Raw genomic sequence first — 14,724 nt, 5'->3', positions numbered from 1 at the left:
TCAAAGACCTAAATGTAAGAATCCAAACCACAAAACTCTTAGAAGAATACAAAGAAGTAAATCTGTTACACTCGATGTGGCAGTGAATTCTTAGGACACCAAAGACTAAAGAAAAAAATAGACAAACTGGACTTTGCATGAATTTAAAACTGTTATGCTTCAAAGGACATGATCAATATGCTGGGTGTGGTGGCACAGGCCTATAATCTCAGCAATTGGTGAGGCTGAGGCAGGAGAATCACAGCTTCTCTGCCAGCCTAGGCAACTTAGTGAGACCCTGTTTCAAAATCTAAAAATAAAAAAAGAGATGTTTCTATCCAGAATATATATTTTTAAAACATATAATTCAATAATAAGACAAATAACCTATAAAAATGAACAAAGGATATGAACAGACATTTCTGCCAAGAAGATAGATAGACAAAGGGCCAATAAGTACAGGAAAACATTTCAATAAATGGTGTTTAGGCAACCAATGATTAAGGGAATGCATTTCAAAACCACAGGGAGACATCACTTCATACTCAGTAGGATGAAAGTATCCAGAGAAAGGAAACTTCATATACGACTGTTGGGACTGTCAAATGGTGCCACTACTTTGAAGAGCAAATCTAGATGTCCCTCAAAATGTCACATATGCAGTTGCCATTGACTCAGCAATTCTACTTAAAGGTATGTACCCAACGGAAATGAAAGCATGTGTCTACACAAAACCTTGTACACAAACGTGCACGGCATCTTTTACAATAGTCAAAAGGTGGAAGCAAGCCCAATGCCTATCCATGGATGAACAGATAAGCAAAATGTGATATATCCGCACAATGGAATATTATTTGGCACAAAGAGGAATGAAGTGCTCATACATGCTACTGCATGAATGAGCCTTGAAAGAAGCCAGCATGAAAGACCACATAACACGAAATGCCCTGTTAGGCCCGGGGGCACTCACCCTGTAATTCCAGCAACTTGGGAGGCTGAGACAGGAGAATTTCAAGTTCGAGGCCAGCCTCAGCAGTTTAGTGAGGCCCTAAGCAACTTAGTGAATAAAAATAAAAAGGACTGAGGATGTGGCTCAGTGGTAAATCATCCCTGGGCTCAATCCCCAGTAACGGGGGGGTGGGGGGAGAACATGAAATGTTCAGAACAGGCAGTCTACAGAGAAAGTAAATTAGTGTGGTTGTTGAGGCTGGGCAGAATAAAAAGTCAGGAATTAGAGGGTGTCTTCCTGAGATTATGAAAATATCCTGATATTGATTGTGGTGATGTTGTACAACTCTGAATATACTAAAAACCACTGACTTCTTTGCTTTGTATGTATAAATGGTATGACATAAGCATTCAATCTCAATATCTAAATTGTCACTAAAAATGGGGTGAAGGGGCAGGTGGTGTGGCTTCTTCCTCTATCTCACTCTGATGTCTCCTGCCAACACGCACAGGAACAGGCTCGTCACCCTTCAGATGACTACCGACCGCCCCAGCTCGGGTCTTGCTTGCAATTTTATGAGACCCTGAGTCAGATCTACCCGCCCCCACCTGAGCTCCTCCAAACTCCTGTGACCATAGAAACAAAGAGAATAAATTCCTATTGCTTTCAGCCATTAAGTTTCAGGGTGACTTGTTATGCAGCAATAGATAACTCATATACAACGTTAGCATATGTAATGCTGACATACGGGCATATATAAAACAAGAGTTTGCATTAGCTTGTATGTTTACGGAGCTTCCTGGAAACAGATAAATTTGTCTCTAGAAGAAACAATGGGAGATGAGGAAGGAGTCATGTAGAACTGTATATCCTTTTTACTTTTCAGTTTGTTTATCAAGTGTTGTGTTAACTTTAGCAAATCGTAAGAGTCTGGAAAATATTAACAATTAGGGCTTGGGTTGTGTCTCAGTGGAAGAGTACTTGACTAGCAGGCATGAGGAACGGGGTTCAATCCTCAGCACCACATAAAAATAAATAAAATATAGGTATTGTGTCCATCTACAACTAAAAAAAAAAAATTAAAAAAAATTAACAATTAAAAAAAATACTTCAACTATCTGCTGCCTGTACCCGAAGTAAGTCTTTCCATGACTTACAAGCTCACTATGATCCAGCTCCTGCCCACCTCCCTGGTCCCAATTTCTACCTTTCCTTTCCCTAATTGCATGTAGCTCCCAAAACTCATGGGCTGCCACCACCTCCAAGTCTTTGATCATACTGAGAAAGGTTTGCCTTTCTCTTTCCACTCATCCTTTAAGATACAGCTCAAATTGGGGTTGGGGGTATAGCTCAGTGCTTGCCTGGCATGCCTGAAGCCCTGGCTTCCAGCCGCAGCACAGGGGAGGGAAAAAAAAAAAAACAGGGGGGTGTTCGTCTTAAATGTTGCCCTTTTTGGAAGATTTCCCTGGCTGTCCTTAACTGTGTTAGAAGTCCCCTTCGTGTCCCCAGATTACCCTGTGTAAGATTCAATCATTCTTTGTGTTGCACCACACAGCAATGATCTCTTTTCTTTCTTATCTCTCCCATTAGACTATGAGGCTCCTGGGAGGATGACTCTTACGCAGGATTCCCAGAACTAGCACACCTGAGAGGCCTTTGGTAAATGGTTGATGTGAGAAAGAAAGGAACGGAGTATGGAGCTGGAGCTTGGGCTGGAGCTCAGTGGTAGAGCACGTGCTTTGCACGTGTGAGGCACTGGGTTTGATCCTCAGCATCCCGTAAGAGCCACATCTCCAAGCCCTCACCTCACACATTCTGGTCTCTGCTGTGATCCCAACATCAGGGCAGCATCTGGCCTATCGTAAGCACTCAATATCAAGCAAAACACGGTCAGAATCATCACCCTTTGATGGACAGGGAAGGGGCCTAGTTTCAAGTCTCACTCCATGACCATGAACTTGTCTCTTCTCTATGGGACTCAGGTCTTTCATCTGTAAAATGAGAGTTGAGCAAGCTGATTGGTAGGACTAACAGTTTAGTTTGCAACTTCTCAAGCCCTTTGATCATCCCAGCAAGGGCAAACTCAGAGCATCAGGGACTCCTCCCAGACTGCTCTTCATAAGAATAACAGCGGCCATTTATTGAGTGCTTATTATAGAGCAGAAATTATACTTAGCATTTTACACCCATCATTTCAGCTATTTCTTTCCATCACCCTTTGAAGATATAGTAACAATCTCTATTTTACACACCTAGAAACTGAGATTCAGAGAGGCAAACTGACTGATCCAAAGCCACACAGCTGGGAAGTGGCAGGGTGCAGCTTCTATGTCCTCTGTTTTTAAACAACTACCTGACTGCCCTCTCTAGCCCTGACCATACTTCAGCTGGAGTCTCTACCCCATCTGGGAACCTCATCTTTGCCAACCTCACCCAGCCCATCTGCAACATTTAGTACAGAAAGCTTACAGCTCTAATATGTAATCTCTGTATTCCCAGGTTTCCAGTGGCAAGAACAGGGTCTAGATCCATTTAGACTTGCATTGAGTTCCAGCTCCACCTTCTACTTGATGTGTGACCTTGCAGCAAGTCATTTTTTTGTTTGTTTTGTTTTGTTTAAAGGACAAGATCTCACTAAGTTGGTGAGGCTGACCTCAAATTTATAATCCTACTTACTCAGCCTCTCAAACTGCTGGGATTACAGACACGCACCACCACGTCCAGCTCAGAGCAAGTCATTTTAACAGATGCAAATCACCACACTGAATGTGGGAATGTCAGACACAGAGCTGGATCCTTGTATGTTCTCAGTAAATGGAAACAACCAGGTAAATGAATGGCAGAGATATCCTGAGAATCCCTGAGAAACTGAGTCGGCATTCCATAACAAGCATTCCAGCAGAAACTTCCTGCCTCTATCTGTACCACTCTTTCGCTGTTAACCAAAAGCTTGTGCTTCACAGGCGACAGATTTAGACTGAGTCACAATCCTGGGTCCACTGCTTTACCACCTGTGTGACCTTGGACAAGTGACTTTTTTTTTTTTTTTTTTTTTTGCGGTGCTGGGGATTGAACCCAGGGCCTTGTGCTTGCAAGGCAGGCACTCTACCAACTGAGCTATATCCCCAGCCCGACTTTTTCTTTTTTGAGGCTCAGTTTTCTCATCTATAAAATATGAATAATGCTACCTGCTCCATCGGATTGTTATGAGGGTGAAATCATATCCACATGAAATGTATAACACATCATCTGATGCAGAGTAAAGGATTCATGCACCATTTTTCTTGAGCTAGAGTAGCAGCCACAGTAGCACCCAACTGCCTGATAATTAAAGTGCAAATTCCCTAACCCAGCACACAGTGACCCTCATGATTACTTCCTGGCATCTCTTGCTGCTCCCCTATGTGGATGCCACACTCAAGACAAACATGGCTTCCTTAGCTCTGCATCTCCACCATGATCTTCTTGTCTATTCTGAATGCTGTCCATTACCTTATGCCTGTCAACGCCCTCTCCAGCTCCTGTCTCACTTCCTGACTAACTTGTAGCTCCCTCTGTTGCTCTGGGTTCCCACAGCACAGTCTGGCATGTGTTAGGGCTCAGACTGCCCAGAGAAGGAGCTTCTGTCTGTAGTGTTCTTACCTATGGTTGCCTCTTACAGCTGTCACACTTGATTTACCTTTGTGGGAACTGACTTTCTCCACCAGCAGTCCTCTTATTTTTCCAGGGACAGACAAATGCTCAGACCTTAGAAAAAGTCATCATGACAAAAAGGTGGATATTTGGCAAAAGCTGGGCCAAGAAGAATTGCCCTGGAACTTTTGCTATAATCATTCTTTTTCCACGGGCATGGCTAAGCTGAAGCAATGTAAATCCAGAGTTGTCAGTATTTGCCACCTTTGAGAGGAAAATGGACTTAAAGTGAGCCAAAATAGAGAAACAAGAAATGAAATGAGACAGATTCTTTATGGCATTATTTGAGCATCTGGATCCATTCATGCCTGAAGCTCCTATTTTGACTTTTTTGCTTCAATTTGGGTTTTGGTGGGATTTTTTGTTTTGTTTTTATTTGTTTGTTGGTTAGTACTGGGGCACTTTATCACTGAGTACCTCCCAAGTCCTTTTTAAATTTTTATTTAAATACATGATCTCACTAAATTGCCAAGGCTGGCCTTGAACTTGCAATCCTCCTGCCTCAGCTCCTGAGTCATTGGGATTACAGGAGTATGCCACCATTCCTGGAAGGCCAGATATTGTGGATGTATGTGTGTGTGTGTGTGAGGTATTGGGGATTGAACCCAGGGCTTCCTTATGCATGCTAGGCAAGTACTTTATCACTGAGCTACATCTCTAGCCCTTTTTATTTTGAGACAAGTTCTCACTAAGTTGTTCAGGCTGGCCTTGAACTTGTGATCCTCTTGCCTCAGCCCCCTGAGAGTAGCTAGAATTACAGGTATGCACCATCACACTCAGCAAGCCAGATACTTTTGACTCCCAAAATATGTATGCCAATAAACTCTACCCTCTTCATTTTATTTTAATTTATTTAGACAGCTTGAGTTGAGTTTGTCAGTTGTCATTGCAAGATTACTGACCAATGTAAGGAACCAACTAGACCATAAACTTTCTGAGAGTAGAGATTGCATTTCATAGACTTAAGATCCTAGGGATCAGGGATAGTGCCTTATGTATTTCAGTATTGCAGCCTCTGGCACCAGGATGATCACAGAACAGGTGATGGATAAACAAAGAAATATCTCTTTGTATTTTCCCAGAGGCCAATGCTCTGCATTAGAAGATTCTAAAACACAAAATACAAGTTCACAGGAAGCTGGACATGGTGGCACATGCCTATAATCCCAGTAATTCAGCAGGCTGAGGCAGGAGGCCAGCCTGTGCAATTTAACAAGACACTGTCTCAAAATTTAAAAAAAGTAAAAGGGCTGGGGATGTAGCTCAGTGGTAGAACAACCCTGGGTTCAATCCCCAGTACTAAAATTAAAAAAAAAAAAAAAAAAAAAAGTTCACAGGAGTAAGAATCACATAACAGGCATTCTAATTATTTTTATTAATTTTTTTTTAGTTATTGATGGATCTTTTATTTTTTTATTTACTTATATATGGTACTGAGCATCAAACCCAGTGCCTCACATGTTGGGCAAGTGCTCTGCCACTGAGCCACAACCCCAGCCCCTGGCATTCTAATTCTCATATGACATAAATAAAGCCCCGTGCTTCTCTGCAGATCCTCTGGAGATGACAGATCTTTCACTTTCTCACTTCAGCAGGATTCCCCTCCTTAAACAGGAGGATCGCAAGTTTGAGGCCAGCCTCAGCAACCTAGTGAGACCCTGTCTCCAAATAAAATAAAAAGGGCTGGGGATGTAGATCCAAATGGAATGATCTTGGTGGAAGAGTTGTATAGGAGCTGAAAAAGATACTTTAAATCAACTAATCTAACTGTCCCCATGTCCCCCTTGTACAGATGAGAAAACTGAGAGTTAAACTAAAAAAATTTAACACTGGGGAGACACAGGCAAGAGCTCCATTCTCATGACTCATAGTACAGTGCTCTGGCCTCTGTGCTGGTGTCACCTGATTAAACAAAATGAATGAGTCGCTTACCAAGAGAATTCAGAGGTCTCTGAGCAAAATGGAATAAACTGTTCAACTCAGCTTCTCAACCCTCAGGAATGAAACAGTAACACAAGGGAAAGTGCCCTGGGTCAGGAGTTAAGAATCCCAAGGCCTTAGATCCCATATACTCCCTTGCTGGCCTTGTAAGACCTTCATTTCTCTACACTCAGTCTCCTCTCTCTCAGGGAGGGGAAAGTAGAATAAAGGGATTGTTAAGATCCCTGAAATTCAATGATTATGTGGGGGTTGTTGAACAGTTCATCAAATCCCCAAGATTAAACCCACATGGATTACAGAGAATTTGAAGGTCAGTCAGCAACTCATCTGCAGATTCCACATTTAGGCTGATGAACGGGGGGTTCCAGCTGAATATATAGTCTTCCAGCTTGCCTTTGGAAGACTTATAGAATGGAAACACAAAATATCATCTGCATGAGTACCAGTAAGAAATACAGAGAGATACCCATATATCCTACAATTTTCCTCTCTTCAAAGATTTGAAAAGAGCCAAGCATGGTGGTGCACACTTGTAATTCCAACTACCTGAGAGACTGAGGCAAGAGGATCACAAGTTCAAGGCCAGCCTGTCAATTTAGCAAGACTCTGTCTCAAAATAAAAAAGTAAAAAAATATAAAGGACTGGGCTTGTGACTCAATGATAGAGTGCCCCTGGGTCCAATCCCCAGTATCAGGGGAAAAACCCCACATTGAAGTTGAGTGTGGTAAGATGGATTTGAAGCAAGTCATTAGACTGTCCACACCTGGGCTGGGCGCAATTGCCCATGTCTATAATCCCAGTGACCCAGGAGCCAAAGCAGGAGGATCAGAAGTTTGAGGCCAGCCTCAGCATCTTAGTGAGAGAGACCCTACCTCAAAATAAAATAAAAAGAGCTGGGGATGTAGTTCAGTGGTACAGTACTTGCCTCACATGAGAGAGGCCCTCATTCAATCCCCAGTACTACAAAAAAAAAAAAAAATTCTACATCTGAATTTATACTATATACTATCTTCTTCAAATATACTGTCTTCTTCAAATCAGTCCTCTCAGGAGATTGGACAGTTCTTCCAAAGGGGCAGTAATTCCTCCCAACATGTTAAGTCCTCTAGAGTAAGGAAACCAGCTCTATGACCTTGTCCTCATATCTTGGCTTTCATCCCAAGTGACAATGCTTAGTTTGATCCCCCATCATATTCCGAACACCTGACCCTGAGTGACTTCCAGTCATTTCCAAAAAATCACATTCCTTCTTTAAAAGATGGAGATTCCCCCTCAAAGGAGATATTCAAGAGAATACACCCCATGCTACAAAGCCAACTTCCTACAAATGCTTTGAGCATCTCCAGCAAGTAGTCTCTTTTGCAAGGTTGAACACTTGTTGAATGTTTTGAGGTACTTATTGTAAAAAACTCACTCTGATTCATGATTATCACATTTTCTCTTCTCTTTCTCATCCCTGGAGGGCTCCAACTTTATCCTAACCTTCACCAGTCCTCCTCCCCCATCTAGTCCCCCTCGTGCCACTTTCCCCCACCCAACTCTCTTCCCTGTCTGCAATTAGGCAAATGCCCAAGTTGCTGAACCTTCAAAATCTGCCTTGAATCGAAAGGTGGGTGGGGACAGGAGACTCTAATGGATCCTGGAAAACTGTCTCAGCATTTCTCATTCCCAAAAGTCCCTTTGCTAATACTTAGGGCAAGATGACTGTCTTAGCCAAACATGTCAGAGTGTCCCAGGGACTCATTTCCATCTGTAATGCCACCAGAACACTTCCTGCATGGGGGTGTGGGGGTTTTAAAGAATGGAGACCTTCTCTCTAGAGACCCTTGTTGTTAGATGCTATGAATTATCCAGTATCCAGGACTGGACAGACACCACAGACAGCATCCCCCTCCCCTTGATACAGAACTTTCAAGTTTACCAGATACTCTCTGATTTGTCCTCTGTAATCCTCTCCACTGTTTACAGATGAGGAAACCAGGACTCAGAGAAACAAAATGAAACACTCAAGTTAATGTCAGCGAGTTAAGGTCGAAGCTGGATCTCTTGATTCTGTGTCTCATGCTTTTTTCAGCATAATGGAAATCGAATACACCTAGAGGAAGCCCTGATTCAGAAAAATATTTCCACAAAGACAGCTAACAGAGACTCAGGCCCTAACGTAACGCTAACCCATCAATAAATGCAGTGTGCACATATCCACTCATGTGGACCCAAACACCCGATTCTAACGCTCTCCCCCTTTCCTTAAGGTGTCTCTCATTGAATCTCCTCCCCAGTAGCTGCTGAAGGTGGGCAAGGATGTATCTCAGCACAGAGGAGCAGAATCCCTCTCTGACTCTTCCAAGAAGGAGACCCCATCCTTGACGCCTGCTCTGGGGGGTTACAACCCCGCCCCTCCCCTACCTGCCAAGAGCTGCATCCAGGCGCAGATCTTGTAGACCGTGGCTGTGTTGCAGAAGAAGAAAAGCGCAAAGCAGGTGATGCAGCCCAGGATCAGCACCATGGAGAGCAGCACGAAGAAGGCGGCCGCCTTGAAGGCGCCGGACGGGATGGTGCTGAAGTCGGTGAAGGAGCCCCGGCAGGTGAGCTCACGGCCCGCCAGCCCGCTGCCTACACAGTAGTGGAAGAGGCCGAAGTAGCCAGGCTTGGGGGTGCTCACGCTGTCGCCCACCCAGTAGGGCTGGATGAAGACCACCACGTTGATGATGGCGAAGCAGATGGTGAAGATGGCCCACAGCACGCCGATGGCCCGCGAGTTCCGCATGTAGTGCTCGTGGTAGAGCTTGGAGGCCTCCTGCGAGGGCAGCATGGTGCCCGGGGGCGGGGCCGGCGGCGGCGGCAGGCGGGGGCCGCCGGCCCGGGACAGACCGCTGGGTTGCCGGCGGGAGCTGGGGACGCACGCGAGAAGCGGCCCTGAGTCAAGGAACTCGCGAGGGCGGGGCCTGGGGCGGAGCTGGGGGGCTCGGGAGCTGGTATGGGGAAGCTAGAAAGGGGTCATGAGAGTGTTGGGGCGGCGTCTAGGGAAACTGGCAAGGATCTCCTATTTGGGGGCTTAGGAAGCGGTCATGTGAAAGTTGGGGGGGCTGGGACAAGAGTATGGGAGTTGGAAGAAGGGGGAGGCTAGAAAGTGGTCATGGGAGAGTTGGGAGGGGGTTTTGGGACTGGTATTGGGGGTAAGGTGAACCGTGGGGAGATGGACTGGAGGCCGGAGGCCAAAATTAGAGGATGAACTGGGGGTCCGTATATTGAGAGCTCGGAGGGAATCTGGGGGCTGCTATTAGAGGTAAGAGGTCGGTGTTGGGTGCTAGAAAGGGGCTATGGAAAGGATAGGCGCTTTTATCACCGGGAAGAAAAGGATGTATGGGGTTGGTAGTGGGGGACCAGGAAGCTGATACTGGCGCCGGGGCAGGAAATGGGGGCTGGTAAGAGGTCTAAGAGGTGGAAGTGGCAGAATTGGGATGAGGCTAGAGTGGTGTCGGGGCTGAGACCGCAGGATCTGGGCATGGGGCGGGGGGCAGAGGATGCTCCTCAGAAGCCAGGGCTGGATGTTGGCTGGGGGAGCCTAGGATTGGCGGGCCGGGACTGGAGAGAGGGGCTTTCCAGGCTACAGGGACCCGGGACCCGGGCCAGCAGGCATACTGGGACGCGAAGGGCAGGCGGTGGGCAGGGGCTGTCCCCAGGACGCTGGGAAGCAGCAGGGCCCGGGCAGGGCCAGGATTGGGGGGGTGGTTGCCCCGCGCCCAGGCCGGGTGCGCGCAGAGGCTGCGGCCGCAGGGAAGGGATGCGGGGAGACCAACCTGGGCCCGGTCCGGGGCAGCAGGTCCGGGACTGGCACGGCCTAGGCACCGGGGCTCGTCGCTCCAAGCAGCGGCTGCCTGGGCCCAGGCGGCGGCCTCTGCGCGGCCTCCATCTTGCTCGGGTTTTCCCCGGGGCGCGCTCCCGCGCCAAGGCGCGCGCTCTCGTGCACCGGCTCGGCGCGGTAGATGCGCACTCCCGCGCGGGCGTGCGAAACCAAGCAGGGCGGAACGGGGGATGGGGCCCTCTTGGTTCTGGCAGCCAGAGGGAGGCGCAGGCACTGTCCCTGGGGTCTCTCGGCCAAAGCATCAAGCCCTTTCTGCAACAGGGCCCTTGATTCAGGGACTCTCTTCTTCCAGTCTGAGTTGTAGGTCTGTGTGTCCCCACAAAGCCCATGGGAATGCGGAAGGGGCCTAACGGGATTTTTTTGATAGGGTTTAAACTGAATCCCTGGCTTCCAAATTACTTTCCCTACAATCTATTGCAGTGCCTGAAGTCACACCAGTACGCTCCAGTCCTTTGGGTCTTGGAGGCGTTGAAGGTTCCCCGAGTCTCCTAGGAAACTGCCAACACCCCTGGGAGAGGGAACCCCCTAAACTGTTAGCAACCCACGCCTGTGGTGGGGATTCCTTGGCCGCCAGAGCAAGGAGCTGGGCCTGGGGAAATGGACCAAGGGACAGGAAAGAAAGGGACTGAAAAATTATTAGTTACTCTCTCTCTCTCCCCAGCGTTCAGCCCAGTGCCTGGCATGAAAAGAACTCACCACAAAGATCTGTCAAAGAACAAAGTAGCAAAGTTAAGTCTTGTGGTTTCGGCCTGAGAACACCCCAGGGGCACTAGGAGGAGCCAGTTTGAATCATTTCTTTTCCTGTTGGAATACAACCTTTGGCATAGGATCTGTCAAGGTGATCTGGGTTGGAACCCACACAACCCAGATAATAAGTAGCTAACACTTGTTATCTCTGAGACCTTTCACTTATGCTCTCTGATCCTCTGTTCCCCATCTTTAAAGTGAACAGATTAAACACCCTTTTCAAGGAGTGTGTGTGTGTGTGTGTGTGTGTGTGTGTGTGTGTGTGTGTCAATTAATTCACGTTAGTGAGTCCCAAGCACTGGACCCCACAGAGGGATTGGTCTGTCTGTTGAAATTTACATCTATCTAAAAAAGAAAATTCATGTTAAATTACAAATGTCTTTTTTCTCAGTGGGAGGGGAATTGATTATGTACTTCTTTTTTAGTGTAAAAATTCAGTGGTGATAGCCAGACTTGTTGCCACATACCTGTATTCCAGTGACTTGGGAGGATGCACTAGGATCACAAGTTCAAGTCCAGCTTCAGCAACTTAGTCAGACCCTGTCTCAACATAAAAAATAAAAAGGACTGGGGATGTAGCTCAGAGGTAGAGTGTCCCTAGAGTCAATCCCCAGTACCAGAAAAGGAAGGCAGGAAGAAAGAAAAAGAAAAAAATGAAAGAATGAAAGAAAAAAACTATGGTAGCGATAGTTAATGGGAGTTTATTTTTCATTTAACGACTTTATTTGGCAAAATAAGAAGTAAGCAGACTTATTTCAATTCCAAGTTTCAAAAAAATTAAGTCCATGAAATCCCATAATCTCAGACTCATCTGAATTCATCTTACATAAGGTCTGAATGCAGGATTCTCAATAAATTTGGTTTCCCTTCTGTTGGTTCGTTGGAGAGGACAATCTTGCTGATTCCTGTGAGCCTTGCAATCCCAGAATCATGAGCAGGAAGAGCTGGAGAAACAGTCTTGTTCTAAACTTTATGCCACCTTACAAGTGAAAATTTGACTAATCCAGAGGGGAGAAGTAGCCTGTCAGACTGACCTACCTAATTCATTAATTTATTCATCCATCCGAAAAATATGTGAGTTCCCTTTGATGTTCTGGACACAGGCACCATGCACTGGGGAGAAAGTAGTGGGTAAAATAGACATGTGGAGCTCACAGCTTCAAGAGGGAGATGGAAGGTGCTGAGAAGAGGGACAGAAAGTAGTCATCCTCAAATAGCATCTCCACGTCTCCTATTACGTATGCTCCTGGTTTGCACGCCTCTCTCAAAATACCAAGTTACTCTTTACTTTTAGTCCTTACTATGCCATGAATTATTGCTTTTTCCAGCCTCCTGAGCCAAGCTAGGTAGTCCTGGAAAAAAACACACAAGAAAATCTACAGTGAATTCTTGCTGAGATGGTCCCCCAGTTTCTCTCTGCAGAGCAAAGGCCCTCTGATGATCCACCCATAACACTTCTGATAACAGTGCTTTTCCTTTGAAGAATCTCCTTTCCTGCCAGGTGCAGGGACATGGACCTGTAATCCTGGTCACTTGGGAGGCTGAGACAGGAGGATTTCAAGTTTGAGGTCAGTCTCAGCAATTTAGCAAGACTTTGTCTTAAATTTTTTTAAAAAAGAGGAGGGAGGGGTCTGGGAGCATACCTCATTGGTGAAGCACCCCTGGATTCAATCCCCAATAGCGAAAAATAAAAAAATAAAGGGGATGTAGCTCAGCCCTGGATTCCACTTCCAGCACCAAAAAAAAAAAAAAAAAAAAGAATTTTTCTTTCCTCCTCATTCACTTAGTCAGTCCCTGGTTTTGATGGTACACACCACACACACATAAACACACCATACTTCTTTCCAGAGGGAGCAAATGATCAAGCCTGGGCAATGAGAATACTAAATTGTTCTGGATACAATGATTGGTTCTAGATTTGGTCCTCAACTCAGGCCACATAGTTGAGAGTTCTAGCCAGGTCATTTGTTGAAGTTCACAGGAAAGAGGTGCTCTCTTTGTGGTGGGTTTGTTGTAAGCTGCAGCTATTGGGCACCACCTTTGAAACCCCATGCAGACAGCTTGTGTAAGAATAAGGTCTACACAGAAGGAAGCTAAGAAGCTGGGTGTGGTAGTACATAGCTGTAATCCCAATGACTAAGGCGGTTGATGCAAGAGGATCACAAGTTTGAGGTCAGCCTGGACAACTTAGTCAGAACCTGTCCCAAAATAGAAAAAGAAAGGACTGGGAATGTAGCTCAGCGTTCAATCACCCCTAGGTTCAATTCCCAGTACCAAAATAACAAATAAATAACATAAATAAAAAAACGAAACTAAGAAATCAGGTTTGAACACTTAGATCTGTCCAATCATACTTCTGGATTGTTCTTTTGAGATGAGCCAATAAACTCAGTTTTATTTAAACTGCTTCAAGTTAGATTTTTGTTTTGTTTCCTTTTTAATTTTTTTTTTTTTTTTTTTTGTCGTAGATGGACACAGTACCTTTATTTTATTTATTTATGTGGTGCTGAGGATCGAACCCAGTGCCTCATGTATGCCAGGCAAGCACTTTACCATCGAGCCACAATCCCAGCCCTTGTTTTGTTTTCTGTACTGAGTATTGAACCCAGGGGCACTCAACCACTGCAGTATATTCCCAGTCCTTTTTATTTTTTATTTTGAGACCAGGTCTAGTTAAATTGCTCAGGCTGGCCCTGAATTTCCAATCCTTCTGTTTCAAGTCTCCTGAATTCTTGGGACTATGGGCACATGCCACCATGCTTTGTGAGTTGATTTATGTTGTTCTTCTAATCAAAATAGACCTAAATCACTTACCTATATTCCTCCAAAAGTGAGAACTTGCGTGTTGTATTATTTATATTATAGAAGAATGTCTGAACGGATGCACTACTCCTCATGTATAAGAACCAGAAGACCAGAACTGGAGATCTGCCTCTGGCCTGTATTAACCATGTGGCCCAAGACACTGCTGCTGCCTTTTGGAGCCTTGTTTTCTTCCTCTGGAAAATGCAAAAAATGAAAACACACATCCTTCTCACAGATGCTGTGAGGACTGAAAGAGATGATGGATAGAAAAGAGCTTTGTAAACTGAAAAATATAAATTATCATTAAATTTTAATTATAAGTGACTGAGCCAAAGGGTGAGAAAAAGTGATGGCCCTGGAGATGTACTTGCTGAGCTGTGAGTAGCTGGGACAGGATGTGTCCTCACTTTAAAGAATGAACTTGGAGCAGTTACAGAAAGAAATGTGAGAATTTTCTATAAGAATGGTATCTTATTGACCCCAGGGAAGGGTTAGGCCACAGTGAAAGAATCATAGGATCAAGATGGGAGCTATACAAAGGAAACCATCAGCGATGCGAAGAAAGAGCCTCAGAGTGGGAGGAAATCTTTGCCATTCATACTTCAGATAGAGCACTAACTTCCAGAATCTATAAAGAACTCAAAAAACTCTACACCAAGAATACAAATAATCCAATCAACAAATGGGCTAAGGAAATGAACAGACACTTCACAGAAGAAGATGTACAAGCAATCAACAGATACA

General features: G+C 45.3%; 1 protein-coding gene and 1 long non-coding RNA gene across 2 annotated transcripts in view; one reads left to right on the top strand and one right to left on the bottom strand.

The window, feature by feature from the left end:
- The window catches only part of LHFPL4 (LHFPL tetraspan subfamily member 4), a 28,031-nt gene extending 17,526 nt beyond the window's left edge, over positions 1-10,505 (bottom strand). The window contains exons 1-2 of the mRNA XM_079122393.1: positions 10,364-10,505; positions 8,970-9,454 (exon numbers count right to left, since the gene is read on the bottom strand). Of these exons, the coding sequence (XP_078978519.1) occupies positions 8,970-9,375 (406 nt within the window). The 5' untranslated portion in view covers positions 9,376-9,454; positions 10,364-10,505. The remainder of the gene's footprint in view (positions 1-8,969; positions 9,455-10,363) is intronic.
- Positions 9,739-14,485, top strand: LOC306650388. The gene is made up of 3 exons (XR_013760907.1): positions 9,739-9,849; positions 12,598-12,743; positions 14,041-14,485. It is a non-coding gene; the product is annotated as an uncharacterized lncRNA (long non-coding RNA).
- Positions 14,486-14,724: the final 239 nt, after the last annotated feature.

Source organism: Sciurus vulgaris, assembly GCF_902686455.1.
Source record: "Sciurus vulgaris genome assembly, chromosome: 19".
In the NCBI taxonomy this organism is placed as follows: domain Eukaryota; kingdom Metazoa; phylum Chordata; class Mammalia; order Rodentia; family Sciuridae; genus Sciurus; species Sciurus vulgaris.
The sequence above is the reverse complement of the archived record's forward strand: the minus strand, read 5'-3'. Positions and strand labels throughout refer to the sequence as shown.